At 39.4% G+C, this 14,491-nt stretch overlaps 1 protein-coding gene across 1 annotated transcript; it reads left to right on the forward strand.

Moving 5' to 3' along the window:
• Positions 1-1,649: 1,649 nt before the first annotated feature.
• Positions 1,650-13,946, forward strand: tnfaip1 (tumor necrosis factor, alpha-induced protein 1 (endothelial)). The gene is made up of 7 exons (XM_041810431.1): positions 1,650-1,833; positions 3,657-4,012; positions 6,088-6,257; positions 10,846-10,929; positions 11,375-11,427; positions 11,597-11,792; positions 13,234-13,946. The coding sequence occupies exons 2-7, from the start codon at positions 3,766-3,768 to the stop codon at positions 13,462-13,464; spliced, it is 981 nt and encodes a 326-aa protein (XP_041666365.1). The 5' UTR covers positions 1,650-1,833; positions 3,657-3,765; the 3' UTR covers positions 13,465-13,946.
• Positions 13,947-14,491: the final 545 nt, after the last annotated feature.

The raw sequence follows: 14,491 nt of genomic DNA on the forward strand, positions 1-14,491 counted from the left end.
AACATTAATATAAAAAATCTACAAACTCATATCCTCATCAGACATATCAATAACGCTCCCAACCATAAAATGGGAAGATGACCTGTTACTCCCTCCCAATCTTGACTTTTGGATACAAATCCATCAAAACATCTTCTCAATGACTAATAACACCAATTTACAACTTACAAAATATAAAACCATCCACAGAGCACACATCATCCAAAGGAAGTGTTTAAAATGGGACTAACTAATTCAGACACCTGTCTACAATACACCTTGGGTAGCACAGACGACTATCCTCACGCCACCTGGACCTGTCCACCTGTCCACTCACTCTGGTTATCAGTCACAGAAAAACTCTCACCTATCTTGGGCTGCAGAATCCCAGCATCCCCATCACTCTGCCTGCTGGGAGACTTATCACAGACCACCATCCCATCCAAACACAGACACCCATTACTCATTTCTCTAGCTATCACCAAGAAAATAATCTTTCAGAACTCGAAATCTAAACAATCCTGCAAAACCAAACACTGGGCCAATTTACTAACAGAATACATCTCAATAGAAAGAATGACAGCACACAAAAACAACAGTATATTAGCCTTTAATGACACCTGGAACACATTATTACCCATTTACCATCCATCTAATTTTCAGACCTCACCAAAACTCTAAACCAACCATGTACAGTGCTTAACAAATTTATTAGACCACCTATCATATTTGTCTCAGAGACCATCCAGCATAATGAAGTGCTTTAATGCAGACTCTTTCATTTTCAGTGAGCTCACGTTTTACCATTTTGAACAGGAATGAGGAATTTCAAACTGAATTCACTTTTTTATACCTAAATTTGAGCCAGCTCACTGGGCTTCTCTGAGAAGTCAGTCAGTTTTTTTGTAAATCAGTAAAACTGAAAATTCATGGATAACAATAATAATGATATTTTAGCATTAAAAATATCATTTGGGTTAAAGAGCTTCTACATATTGGTGTATTAACCATTGCAGAAACATAAAAAAATATTTTGGTAATTACCAATGCTGTTCATTTAGGGCAGATGTGGCATAAACCTTACTTTGGGTGGTGGTCTAATAAATTTGTTAAGCATAATCCCACCTGAACCTGACACCCCCACCTTCACTCTGTAGCCTCTTTATCCACCTCCTCCCCCCTTTTTTCCCTTCTACCTCTGCCGGACCCCTTTCTTCTGTCCTATATCATCCATATGATGATTATGATTACTTTTAATGTTATTATTATTATACCACCGCCACCACCGCACCATACCATACCATATCCCCGATGCCATAATAATGTCTGTTCTTATTTTTATTTATTCATATTTTTCCGTTAGTTTACTTTGTTGATTGGTTGGTTTGTATATTTGCTTTGTTGGTTTTATTGATTTTTCGGTTGTCTGTTTTTGTTCTGTTTTCTTGTTACTGTACATTTCATCACCAATTGAAAAAAAAGGAAAGAAAATTGAGAACCTAATTAGAAGAGTTTGTAGAGGCCAGTCAGATAGCTGAACGATGGCGCCTTGTTTCTTATTTTTTTCACAATGTCAGTGAAATGAGAGAGGGGCCTCGGGAGAGCGGACCTAATATCGGCTTGTAATACTTGTAACGTACTGCGGGAGGCAGTGTTGTGTTTCCCAACATGCAGCGTATCGTGCAATCATTCGAAGAAGACGAGAAAAAGGGCGAGAGTGAAACTTTACAGACCTTTCTGACTCAAATTTTTTCAGTTGTTTTAGTTTTACGGTGTTAAAAGTGAAATTAAACAGACATACGCGCTCTTATTTGTCGATATCTGACAGCACTCACAGACAGCACGGAGAAGTCGGTAAGTAAACGTAGTTTGAAAGAGTTACGTGTTATACTGAGGCAGCTGTTAAGCCTGGGAGGATGAAGGTAACACTGCATTATAGTTCTGGCATCTGATTAGACATTTTGTAAAGAAATTGAATTACTTATTACATTTCGATTTAATAAATGGTCACTCAACTATGTAAACCTCTTGTCATTGTACTGCCAACTTACAGAATGTGCTCGTTTATCTGACGTTCATCTGTCATGAAAGTTGAGCTAACTTTGCTAACAGTAGCAAAACACACCCACGGTGGAAGCAGCGTTAATATTACAGTAAGTGTTAAAACTTACAGTATAAGGTGTACAGAAAGACTTACTGTTTACGAGACCACAAGTAAAATCCACTGAACCGGCTGTCTCAATTGAAAATATTTAAATGTGACATTTTTGAAGAGTTTTTCAATACTATTGCTGTAAGGGGATGAACGGGACAACACGGCAATAAACCCACGATGTAACTTAAGATCGAAGTAGTTAGACAAAGTAATACAACATCATTACTTTTACTCAGAGACGGAAGACTATAACAATATTTTATTCAAATAAAAATAGTTTTTCTGATTAATGTTTAATATAGAATTAAAGATAAAAGTAATTCATTTCAAATTGACTTTTAAATACCAAGAACATAGTATTTTTTGTTTTACAGTCATCTTAACAACATGATGGTAAAAAAATAATTGAATAAGGGACAAGGATTCAGGACCAAAAGAAATTGGGTTCAAATGAGCCAAGTCTAGTTACTCAAGATGGTTTAAAAATGTAAGAGGCCTTCTTTTCACGGGGACAGAAACATTAAAAATACACGTATGCATGTTGGCTTTTGCCTCCTCCTGGGTTTCATCTATCAGTCACTACACCCTGTGGGAGGCACAAACCAATATGTGCTGGTGTATTTTTAATGGCCTTGATTCAGTTGTACCAATGCTATCCTGTTGCACTCTGTCTATGATTGTACGATAAATATGGTAGTGGTTCCCAAACATTTTTCTGCTAGGCCTCCATAATATATGTACAGTATATTGGATGGAGTTTGGCTCTCTATTTAATACTATCACTGTGCAGGTCAAGCAAAAGGCAAGAAATGACCTATTATACCTTCTTGTCTTTGTTTTAGTAGTTGTGTAGATTCACAGTTAGCCCTACATTTACATTGAAGAAAAACACAAAGGCCCCACTTTGGGAATCCTATTATTATAAAACTGTATCACCCAGACATAATGCTAAAATAATGACCAAAAAAAAAAGAATTATTAATCTCATATGAGATACTTTATGACATCTGAGATTAATTAGTAACAAATCCTAGTTCTGGAGAACTTTGTTTACAGTAATGTAAACTATCTATGCATGCTGCTGTCATCGATGTATTGATGCAGTAATTTATGCAAAAGGAGTCCCAATGAAGAATTAAAAACATAAATGAACATACTTTTCAAAAGGTCACTATTTCTATACAATTCTCTTTTTTTAATTGATTTTCAGTAATAATGTAATGTTTTGAGACACTGGATGATGTGCAATCATTAAAACTTAAAAAAAGGCTTGAAATACTTTTTTTGTAATGAGCCAGAGTATTGAAGTTTTTCATTTTCAGTTAAATAAATAATAAAAGTAAATTTTCCATAATATTTTTTAGATGCACCTGTGTGTTTACAATCAAAGAAATAAAACACATTTCACCCCCTACTCCCCTCTGCAGCTCCCATTATCTGGTCTGATATCTCCAGTCACTGACTGTCCTTATCTGACAGTCTCTGTCAGACAGTATGTAATTCTAGCTCTGTGTCTTTTCAGGAATGATCCTGAGCAGTAAAAGGTTGTGGCGGCTTCTTTAATAGCTGTCACCACGGCGGGGGATCTCCGGACCTCCGTCTGCAGGGTGGTCATCTACCTCCAAAGGGACATGTCTGGGGAGAGCTGCCTGCCCCAGCATCACACCCAGTCCCACTGTGCCTCCTCAGCCCTTCCTTTGTCTTGTCCCAAGACTAAGACCTGCAGCTATCGTGGAGCTGTGGGCTTGGGCAACAAGTATGTGCGGCTTAATGTGGGTGGTAGCCTGTTTTACACCACACTGCAGGTGCTGACCAGGCACGACTCCATGCTGAGAGCCATGTTCAGTGGAAAGAAGGAAGTGTTTACGGACAAAGAAGGTGAGCCACAGGCTGACATTATTTCCATAAACTGTGACCAAAATCCTGATTATCTTTCCCACCAACCTTAGAGTTGTGCAGACTTCATGTGGCTTTTTAAATTCACATTGAATTGACATTGTATTATGCTAAACACCGCTGACAACATTTTTCAGTTAAAAAAAAAAAAAGCTAAAATGTACCTTTAAAACTAAAGTTAAAGCATTCCCTAAAATGCAGAGCAACTTATTTATTTCATTTATTCATTATTTTCATTTATACACCACGTTCCACATTATTATGCAAACAACATTTTTCTCTGATTTTCTAAATATCAATGCAAATGACAGTCATAATATTTTTCAAGCCATCAACAGTTAGAGTATAATTCAAATGTTTTTGAACAAACTTCATAATGATAACTATTATTCAGAGCACAGACGGGTTTGTGCAGATAAAGGCATAATGAGGAAGGTTTCTGACGGACAAATACATCAGATTAAGAGAGCAGATACTAAAATGCCATTACCAAGCAGCAAACAAGTATTTGAAGCTGCTGGTGCCTCTGGAGTCCCACCAACCTCAAGGTGTAGGATCCTCCAGAGGCTTGCAGTCATATATAAACCTACTATTCAGCCACCCCTAACCAGTGCTTACAAGCAGAAATGTTTGCAGTGGGCCCAGAAATACATGAAAACTCATTTTAAAACAGTCTTGTTGACTGATGAGTGCCGTGCAACCCTGGATGGTCCAGATGGATGGAGTAGTGGATGGTTGGTGGATGGCCACCATATCCCAATGAGGCTGGGACGTCAACAAGGAGGGGGCGGAGTCACGTTTGGGCCGGAATCATGAGGAGAGAGCTGATAAGCCCCTTAAGGGTCCCTGAAGGTGTGAAAATGACCTGGGCAAAGTATATAGAGTTTCTGACTGACCACTTTCTTCCATGGTACAAAAAGAGAATCGTGCCTTCTGTAGCAAAATTTTCTTCAAGCATGACAATGCACCATCTCATGCTGCAAAGAATACCTCTGTGTCATTGGCTGATATGGGCATAAAAGGAGAGAAACTCATGGTGTGGCCCCCATCCTCCCCTGACCTCAACCCTACTGAGAACCTTTGGAGCATCCTCAAGCAAAAACTCATGAGGGTGGGAGGCAGTTCACATCAAAACAGCAGCTCTGGGAGGATATTCTGACATCCTGCAAAAAAATTCTAGCAGAAACTCTCCAAAAACTCACAACTTCAATGGATGCAAGAATAGTGAAGGTGATATCAAAGAAGGGCTCCTATGTTAACATGGAACTTGTCCTGTTAAGATGTTTTTGATTGAAATAGCTTTGATTTCAGTAAATATGACCCCCTGATGCTGCAATTTCTACAAATGACCATTTTCAGTTCTTTACAACCTATAAAATGTTTTAAAAAGCTGTTGTGCTTAATAATGTGGAACAGTGCATTTTGAGGTTTTTATTTTTTTTTAAATAATTTTTGTTATTATGAAGTTTGTTCACAAACATTTGAATTATGCTCTAATGGCCGATGACTTGAAAAATATTCTGACTGTCATTTTCATTAATATTTAGGAAAATCAGAGAAAAATGTCATTTGCATAATAATGTGGAACGCGGTGTATAGCACCTTTAAAAACAGATGTTTACTAAGTGCTTTAACAGACATAGCATTAGCAAGAGCTCAGGGATTCACAACATAAACAAATTAGCAATAAACCAAACAGAAAATCCAAAAGAACTGAAACAAGTCTACGGAATTAGCAAAATTGAAAGGAATGGGTCTCTGTCAATGACATTAAACCCTGAAGTAGTTCTTTTTTCACAAAAAACAGTTAATGCACATTAGCTTTTTTGTTCTAAAATTGTATATTTTTTAATAAATTGACTCTTGCTGAACACAGCCTGATAACCCAGTGCATTCTTACTGTTCTAAGTGTTAAAAATGTTAGTATTCACTGAAGTCATCTATCTAAAGTCAGCGTGGCTACATCTTAGTACAGTACTCTTTAGTGGATGTGGAACTATAGAAGGTCTAGAGATTCTTTGGATTTTAAGGTTCTCTATATTTCTGTTGTTGTTAAGGTTGGATCCTGATTGACCGCAGCGGGAAACACTTTGGCAGCATTCTGTGTTACCTGCGTGATAGCACCGTGACTTTACCCAAAGGTCGTCAGGCTGTCCTGGAGCTGCTGGCCGAGGCAAAGTATTACCTCATCGAGGGCCTGGTAGAGCTTTGTCAAAATTCCCTGCAGGTCGGCACAATCGACACTCACTCCCTCATGTTTGAAATAAGAAGAAAGGAATATTTAGTGCATAGTATCAGCAGAAGAGGTGTTTCTCATTTTTATTACAGTTTGCTTAATTTATCCAGCTTGGTGTGTATATACCATACCTCATGCTCCTCTAATTTTGTTACTTTTCTGTTTGCAGAATCACAGTTTCTGAAGGGGTTTAATGTTTATGCTCAAAATGTTCTTAGGGAGGACCACCAGACCCTTTCCATATGTGGCCACCTTTCCAAGGTGGATATGGCTGTTAAATAGGCCTGTAGTCAACCAAAGAAAAACTTAGGGGACTGAAATTACACCCATGCACCAGCAGATCAGTTGGTCTACAATTTACTTATATTTACCAAACAGGTAGAGCTCAGGGCGTAGCTATTAGGTTTTATATTTCTGCTGCTACATTTTACAATATAATACACCCTGGGGAAACCTGTCTTGGTCTTGAACTCTGCAGACATTTAACTGCCTCCACAATAGTCAATGAATAGGAACAATAGAAAAAAGCAACAAAAACAACCTGTGAAAAGAATTGCATACCAGTGAGGATCACTATCACTTTACCCTTACAAATAGGGTAGAGGTATGCACATTTTGACATGTGTAGTGCACTGCACCCTAATTTTTTTTGTCCTTTCCCATCAAGTTAGTAAATCTTGTTCTCCACCTACTAGTACTTCTTACATGTAGTTAGAATAGCTTCATAACAACTGTCAGTGTTTAGTATATACACTTTTTACACTAGATAGGAAAGGTGGAGAAGGTTTCGAGCTTCATAACACCATTATTTCTGTGACCCATATACTATCTAAGGAATTGACTTAAAAGAAAACCTCAACTTTCCCAACATTTACATGAGCAGCCATTAAGATTACACACGAGTTTAGTCTTATTTGCAAAGCAAAGCCTATAAAAGATTGTTTCATATCTAAAGAACAAACACTGATGAACCTGAACTGACCTCAATGATTTTTTTTTACATTGTTTAAAAAAATCTGAATGCAGCGTCACTAAAAATCTCATGACTGCCCCAATTTGATTGGTGGTGTACAATTTTACCTCGAAGCAGTGGCAGAATAACAGTTAGCTGAACTGTCTGAGCAAAACGAGGGTCATAGGGTTTGTATCATACAGGCAGATGTTTACATGAATTTCTGCCACGTTGCTGATGCTCCTGTTGTCTCCCCAGAGACAGGCAAAAAGGCAGCAAGTCATTGAATTCTGAGCTCACCGGCTGTCATTCATTCATTCATCATGCCAAAGTGATTTATGAATGAGCAATACCAGCCTCCAATACTGTATTGTAATAAATCATGGTATGTAAATAAATGAATTGATGGCATGCTGCTCTGCCCTTTAGACATGTGGAGGGCCAGACTGGCTATTGAGCACACCAGACATTTTCCTTCTTTTTAGGTCGATATTAAAGCAGTGGATTATTCATTCTTATTCATCTAACTTAATATTTTGCAGCATTCATTTTACCCTCTACCTTTACAAGCTTTCTACAGGGTAACTGCGGGGTCTTAAAAGTCTTAAAACATCTAAGATCCAATACCGTATTTCCCGGACTATAAGTCGCACTTTTTTTCATAGTTTGGCTGGACCTGCGACTTAAGCCCGTTTCAGACTGGGAGCGTGACACGCACGTCTCGACCGCGACACGCGTGGATTTTCAGTTTGATTGCATGTTAACAAGTCAGGGCTTTCAGACTGCCTGCATGTGCGCCGTGTCTCGCGCGGCTGGTACGCCCGGCTCAGGCGCAGAGGGTTGAGAGATTCGAATTCTCGCCTGTTTTTTCCGCGCACTGCATGTGGCCGTGGACCATGTTAGATAGGAAAATGATAAATGGAGAGCCATATTTACATCATTGTGGCAAATATGCACATAGAATATGTTTACAATGTGTTTCTTGATAACCCTGAGGAAGGCCACAAGCTTAAATGTGCCTGTTTTATAGAGTTGTTCCCTAAAGAGCAACTATTAGTGAAGCTTTATGCCCCCACACTGGTTGAATGTGTCACAGGAAAGATAAACACCTATGAATGCTTTTCTGGTTTGTGCTTTTCAAATTAAAAGCCTGGTTTAGTATTTCTGTAGAGAAACTCCGTTCACTTGTACAGAATGCTTTTGTTTTGAATAGTTCCCGACAAACTTCCTCAATACGCTGAATCAATAAGCTAATAGGGGGGTTTATTCAGGTAAAATTCGTGAAGAAGGACAGGGCTTTGAGAGCAGGAAAATACGGCTGACTTGGGTCGTGTGTGAAAGCCACACCGGCAGGAGCCGGAGCTGACGCTCGACACACGCAAGCAGCAAAACACGCTCCCAGTCTGAAACGGGCGTTATATATCAAAATATATATAATTTAACATGTTTTTTGATGTTAATTCATACTGACTGACATGCACAAGGAGTAGACATTACCGTCTACAGCCGCGAGAGGGCGCTCTAGGCCTGTGACAACCATGGTGACAACTATATGCTATATGCTCCTGTACCACTGAAAAAATGAACGAAAGCGGTAATCGAGCAGCAGAAAGTAAGTTTAGAGTGAGTGAGAAACTTGTGAGGGACTGGCAAAACGCAGAGGTTACTCTTATTGTAATGAAGAAAACTAAGAAAGCAACTCGCGGGCTGTAAGGAAGATGGCCTGAGCTGGAGGAACGAGTACACAGATCGGTGCTTGAACAACGTGCTGCCGGGAGAGGCTTGTCAACGGTGCAGTTACGTCTCCACGCCCTGGTAGTTGCCAAGGAGAGGAATATAAATGACTTTGCAGGCGGGCCTTCTTGGTGTTCCCGCTTCACGCAACGCACCTGCCGCTATCAGAGCACGGACAACAGTGTGTCAGTTTGTAAATAAATGCGACTTACAGTCTTGTGCGACTTATATATGATTTTTTCCTCTTCATGACGCATTTTTTGACTGATGCGACTTATAGTCCGGAAAATACAGTAATTTGAATTTAAGGCCTTAAAATGATTTTTAAAGGGCTTAAAAGTGTATTATTATATTGGAATCGCGTACGGAATCGCACAACTGGCCAATAAAGCGGAAATCGTGGAAATCTAATGAATTTGACTGAAATGCTGTAGTTTTTTAGAAAGAGGAATGTATATCTGAGCAATATGTCCCCGGGGTAACACTAAAGCGGGGCACAACTTGTCCCTCACTCACCCCGCTCCCTCCTAAACAATAACAGCATGTCAAAGCGGCTGCATAAAACACCGGCAAACATCACGTAGCCCCATACGGGCCAGTACCATGGGACTTAATGTTGCACCTGGAAGAAAACTCATCTGTGCTTCGAGTTATTTTACCTCACCACACCACCTGAGCAGTGTGCCTCACCTCACGCGAGGCACACTGCTCACCCTTCGGAGGCTCAAAATCAAGTCGGACAGACTCGAGATTTTATGAAGTTCTACAGTCTAAATGATGTTAAATTCGAGTAACAGTTGGCTTAATAATTCATCTTGTAGATACTGTAGTTCTCTTTTGTTGCTTAACGAGCCAACACATGTCTGGATTAATGTAGCGGTCTGATATGAGGCAGACGGACAGACAGCGAGGATGGAGAGAGATGAGGAGAGAACCATTACAGTCAGGAGAAGAACAATGCAGCATCAAACTGCATGGACTGTTACAGACTGAGAGTAAATACAAGTTTAGGTAACGGGTTTACTATTAACCATTTAACTTTAATGTGCTTAATGCTGCCTCCACTGTGCTTCATGGTAGAGGTACTGTTTTTGTGGGGATGTGCAGTGGCTGGTGTCTGCCAAATGTAGCTGCTTGTGTAATGGCACAATCTCTTTTCACATCAGACTGAAGAACTTTCTCCCACTTGGCCATGGAGTCTCCTTCATGCCTTTTGGCAAACTCTAGTTGAGAAATGAGTTTTCTTCAGCAGTGGCTCTCTTTGCCACTCTCCCATAAAGCCTTGGCCGATCAGGAACCCTGGGCAAGAGCTGTTGTATGCAGAGTCTTTCCCATCTCAGCTGCTGAAGCTTGTAACTCCTTCAGAGTAGTCATAGGTGTCTTGGGTTTTTTTTTGTATCCGCCCTCCAAATTATACTTTTTAATAACCATTTCTTTAAGTTTCTTGAAGTGTTCTTTTATATTTGTGGTGTAACCAGTGACTGGACCTATACTACAAACACTTGAGATAGTCTCTGCGCTCAGGGATCCTCATTTCACTAATTGTGATACTGCTAATACCATTTGGCTGGACCTCTGTTGAATTAGGTCATTCACTTTAAAGGAGGTGAATATTTATCCTGTCATTTATTTTACCTGATGCATTTTTGTTTTACTTACAACACTTTTTAGAAATCTCTATGTAATAAACAATGGAGCAAAATTTTATTCATTGATTAACTGATTGAACTATAGTCGACTATCAAAACAGTCACTGGTTGCAGCCCTACAGTGCAAGTGTCAACAGGTGTTTCTCTGGGGGGGCTGTCTTCAGTTTTCTAGAAATGTTCTGACCTGCATGAATGAAAATGGCTGAGTCTACTATATATGTTTATGGTTCTTTGTGATTGACAGGACAATAAAGAGCAGCCTATGTGTCTCATACCTGTGGTCACCTCCAGGAAGGAAGAGGAAAGGCTCATCCAGTCCTCTAAGAAGGTAAACACACACCATGACTGGAAGTGATTAGCTTGTTATGAATGTTTTTTATTTGTTGTATTTTTTTTTTTTTTACTAAAAAGAATCAGAACTTTAACGGCCTTTACTACAGATAGATCCCTGGTTATAGCTATAACACAACCAGAACAAATGCCTTAACAAAAAAAAAAAACAGAACTGTCCTGTTATGTTTTATCATGAGATTTGTTGTTGATAAGGACATGATTAAATGAATTGGGAGAAATTGCTCATTTGTATGTTTCAGGTGTTTGTTATCTTTCCTCTAAATACATCTCAAGTGCGTTGAACTTTGATTTAAAGCGATGCCGTCAAAAACATTCCTGCCTAGAATCGATACCCGCTGTAATGGGATTCATAGCAGGCAATCTGCAATATTACAGCAATAATTTTAGGGTGTGTAATCAGTTGTTTCTCTCTCTTTTAGCCTGTGGTAAAGCTGTTGTACAACAGAAGCAACAACAAGTACTCCTACACCAGGTGAAGAAACTTTTCTCAAGAGGTCAAACTGCTTCATACTCCTGATAGATAAATGATTAATTTTTTCTTCAAAGTGACGGAAGCAGAAATTTCTCTAGCTATGAAAAGAAAAAAGCCTCAGGCTACAGAGCTGTGTTAATGATTAAAGAACCTCTCTTCATCTCAACAGTAACTCTGATGACAACCTGCTGAAGAACATCGAGCTGTTCGACAGGCTCTCCCTCAGTTTCAACGGCCGCGTCCTCTTCATCAAAGACGTGATCGGAGATGAGATCTGCTGCTGGTCATTTTACGGTCAGGGCCGCAAGCTGGCCGAAGTCTGCTGCACCTCCATCGTCTACACCACAGAAAAGAAGCAGACCAAGGTGAGGGATTGTGAAAGGGGCATTCTGGTATTGTTTATCCTGGTTACTACTTCTAAAAATTTTGGGGAATAATTGACCAGTGGTTATGAAGCTGCAGAATGGCTTATATCAGTACAGCTTCAACTTTGGTGGCAAGCTGATTAAGTGCGTCCACTGAAAGTGCATTTTTTTGGTCACTGTTAACTCTTTTTTGAATAAAAGTTCTATACAGATATAGAATTATTTAACAAGGTATATCCTTTCTTTGCAACCAGGAAGGTCTCTTTTGTTTCACCAAACTTAGATTGCAGAAAATGAAATTTTATCTCGTTGCAACTCAACAGTTGCAGTGTTAGGTTTCATCCTTTGCATTTCAATCCAAATGTGGTAGTCTCTTAACCTTGCAAATCAGATGGATACGCCCATTTCCTTGTTTTTCACTGGCGAATCCATCTTGTTAAGCTCCCATCCCAACCGTTTCAGCCCAGTTAGAAAGTGACAGGACCAATCAGCAACAAGGGGCAGTACTTTCAGGGACGGCAGAGTCGTGACGTAAACAAGCAGCAGCAAGAGGCCGGTGCAATTATGGCGGAAGAGCTTAGCATGGATGCTGCTAAAGCGCCAGTTTTATCAGAACTTGACAACAATTTTTTGTTAAAAGAAGAACACAGAACAGTAGTGAGTTGTTTTCTTTTGAAAAATGACAAAGGTCGAGTACTTACATGTCTGTAGTTGCCATGTTTCGTGTTATTCCTCAGTAGCTGCGCACGCGCAGCTCAATAGCTGCTACGTCACGTGTTTTGTTGCTCTGATTGGTCCGTAGAGATGTGACAGACAGAACGTTCATCCAATCACACTCCGAGTTTTTCCAAAGCCTCTGCCTTTTCTCAAACATTTCCTATTGAAGCTTTCCCAGATGGATGTGTGAAATAAATCCATCTGCCATGTCAGGTTAGTAGTCTCTAGAGATGTTCTGGATTACAAATTACTCTGTCAGTTTTAGATTTAGATTTAGAGTTGTATTGTCTTAAAAGGAAACAGTATTTGTGAAGTCATTGTCCTGGTCAGCTGAGTTATAATTTCAGCTGGAATTGGATCTCAGTATCTGCAGGTAGACTAGAAAAGACAATGTCTGAGTGACGTCGTCACCCTTAAGTTACTGAAGCCATCTTTTGAACCCCAGCTGCGATGCATCCTACTGTACGTTTGGAGATAGATCCAGCGGAGAGACAAGAGTGTTATTGTCCACCAGGTTCCCAGTCACTGTCAACAAATTAGTTCTGACAGACAATCAATGGCACTTTCCTCCTATTTATGTCCAATAGCAATCCCACTGTAATTTTTAATACCACCGGTATTTAACCTGATCTGCAGGCAGCACACAAAAATCAACTTTCCCTTGACCTTTTAGGTAAATTTGATCACAGTAGAGGAATGATATCTATTTATTTTTATTTGTCAGGTGGAGTTTCCTGAAGCACGAATCTATGAGGAGACTTTGAACACATTGCTGTATGAGACGATGCCGTTGCCTGACAACTCCCTGCTGGAGGCAACCAGACGGAGCTACAACAACTGCGGCTCCCTCAGTGAGGAAGAGGACGGGCCAGGAGGATCTGAGCTTCGAGAGCGAGTCCGCCGAATCCACGTCAAGAGGTACAGCACGTATGACGACCGGCCGCTCGGACACTGAGACTGAAAACGCTGCGTAGACTTCAGCCTTTCACATCGAGGATGAACTTTCAAACATGATGCTGATGTGCTGTCATTTCTCCTGAGAATGTTAGACTCTCTTTACCACTATGTGAAGTAAGAAGTTCAGCTGTGGCCTTAAAGTTTTTAAACCTGACTTTTTAAAATTCAGATAGCTGTGATGTCATCTACTCTGTCCACCATTATTATCAGAAAATTCAGAGTAGTTTTTCTTTTTAAATGTAGATTAGTAGAGGGTAAATCACTATTATGCACTATTTCTTAAAAAAAAAGTATTGTTACAATGAAAGCACTTACACTCAATCAGTATGAGAGTGTGTTTTATATTTATAAATTATATTTTCATACACATTTTAACATTAACAAGATAAACCTGTTTTCTCCAGAATCAGTGTGCCTTTTTGAATACATGTACCAATATGCCTTTTTCCAGTTGTGAAGATAAAAGTTCATTATTCAGCAGTTTTTTGTTTTTATTCTTCATTGTGATTTCTCTTTAATGCCAATTTTCACATCCAGTTGTCAGAATTCTTGAAATTTCAATACTTGTCTTTTAATACAACTCTGTTATTCTAAAGAATGTGTCAGAGTACAGAAACCAAAAATTTAAGAAAAATGTTTGATTTTCAGTCGCATTTTGAAACGAAAGCTGCTGAAAGTAATGCCAGTGTCTAAATTTCACAAATATGTTGGCAAAGTACTTGTACAATTAAGACAACATGTAGGAGTTATCTTAAAATTAGACGAATATAATGACATAATGCTAAAAGTAATGCTGGTTATGAAGGATGAACTTTCTCTGTCAGGCCCCACACTTCACCATACATATCCATATAAGTACATGCACAAATTAGGGCCATGACTCAATATTAATAAACACTCACAGTGAATGTGTCAATCTTTTTGCAATCACATTAATCTCACCCTTTATTGTTTTTTTTATAAGCACACTCCGGTTAAATCATCCCTGCAGCCATAGTGATGTACAACAACTGCTGCTGACTGCT

The sequence above is a fragment of the Cheilinus undulatus genome, linkage group 2 (assembly GCF_018320785.1).
Source record: "Cheilinus undulatus linkage group 2, ASM1832078v1, whole genome shotgun sequence".
NCBI lineage: Eukaryota > Metazoa > Chordata > Actinopteri > Labriformes > Labridae > Cheilinus > Cheilinus undulatus.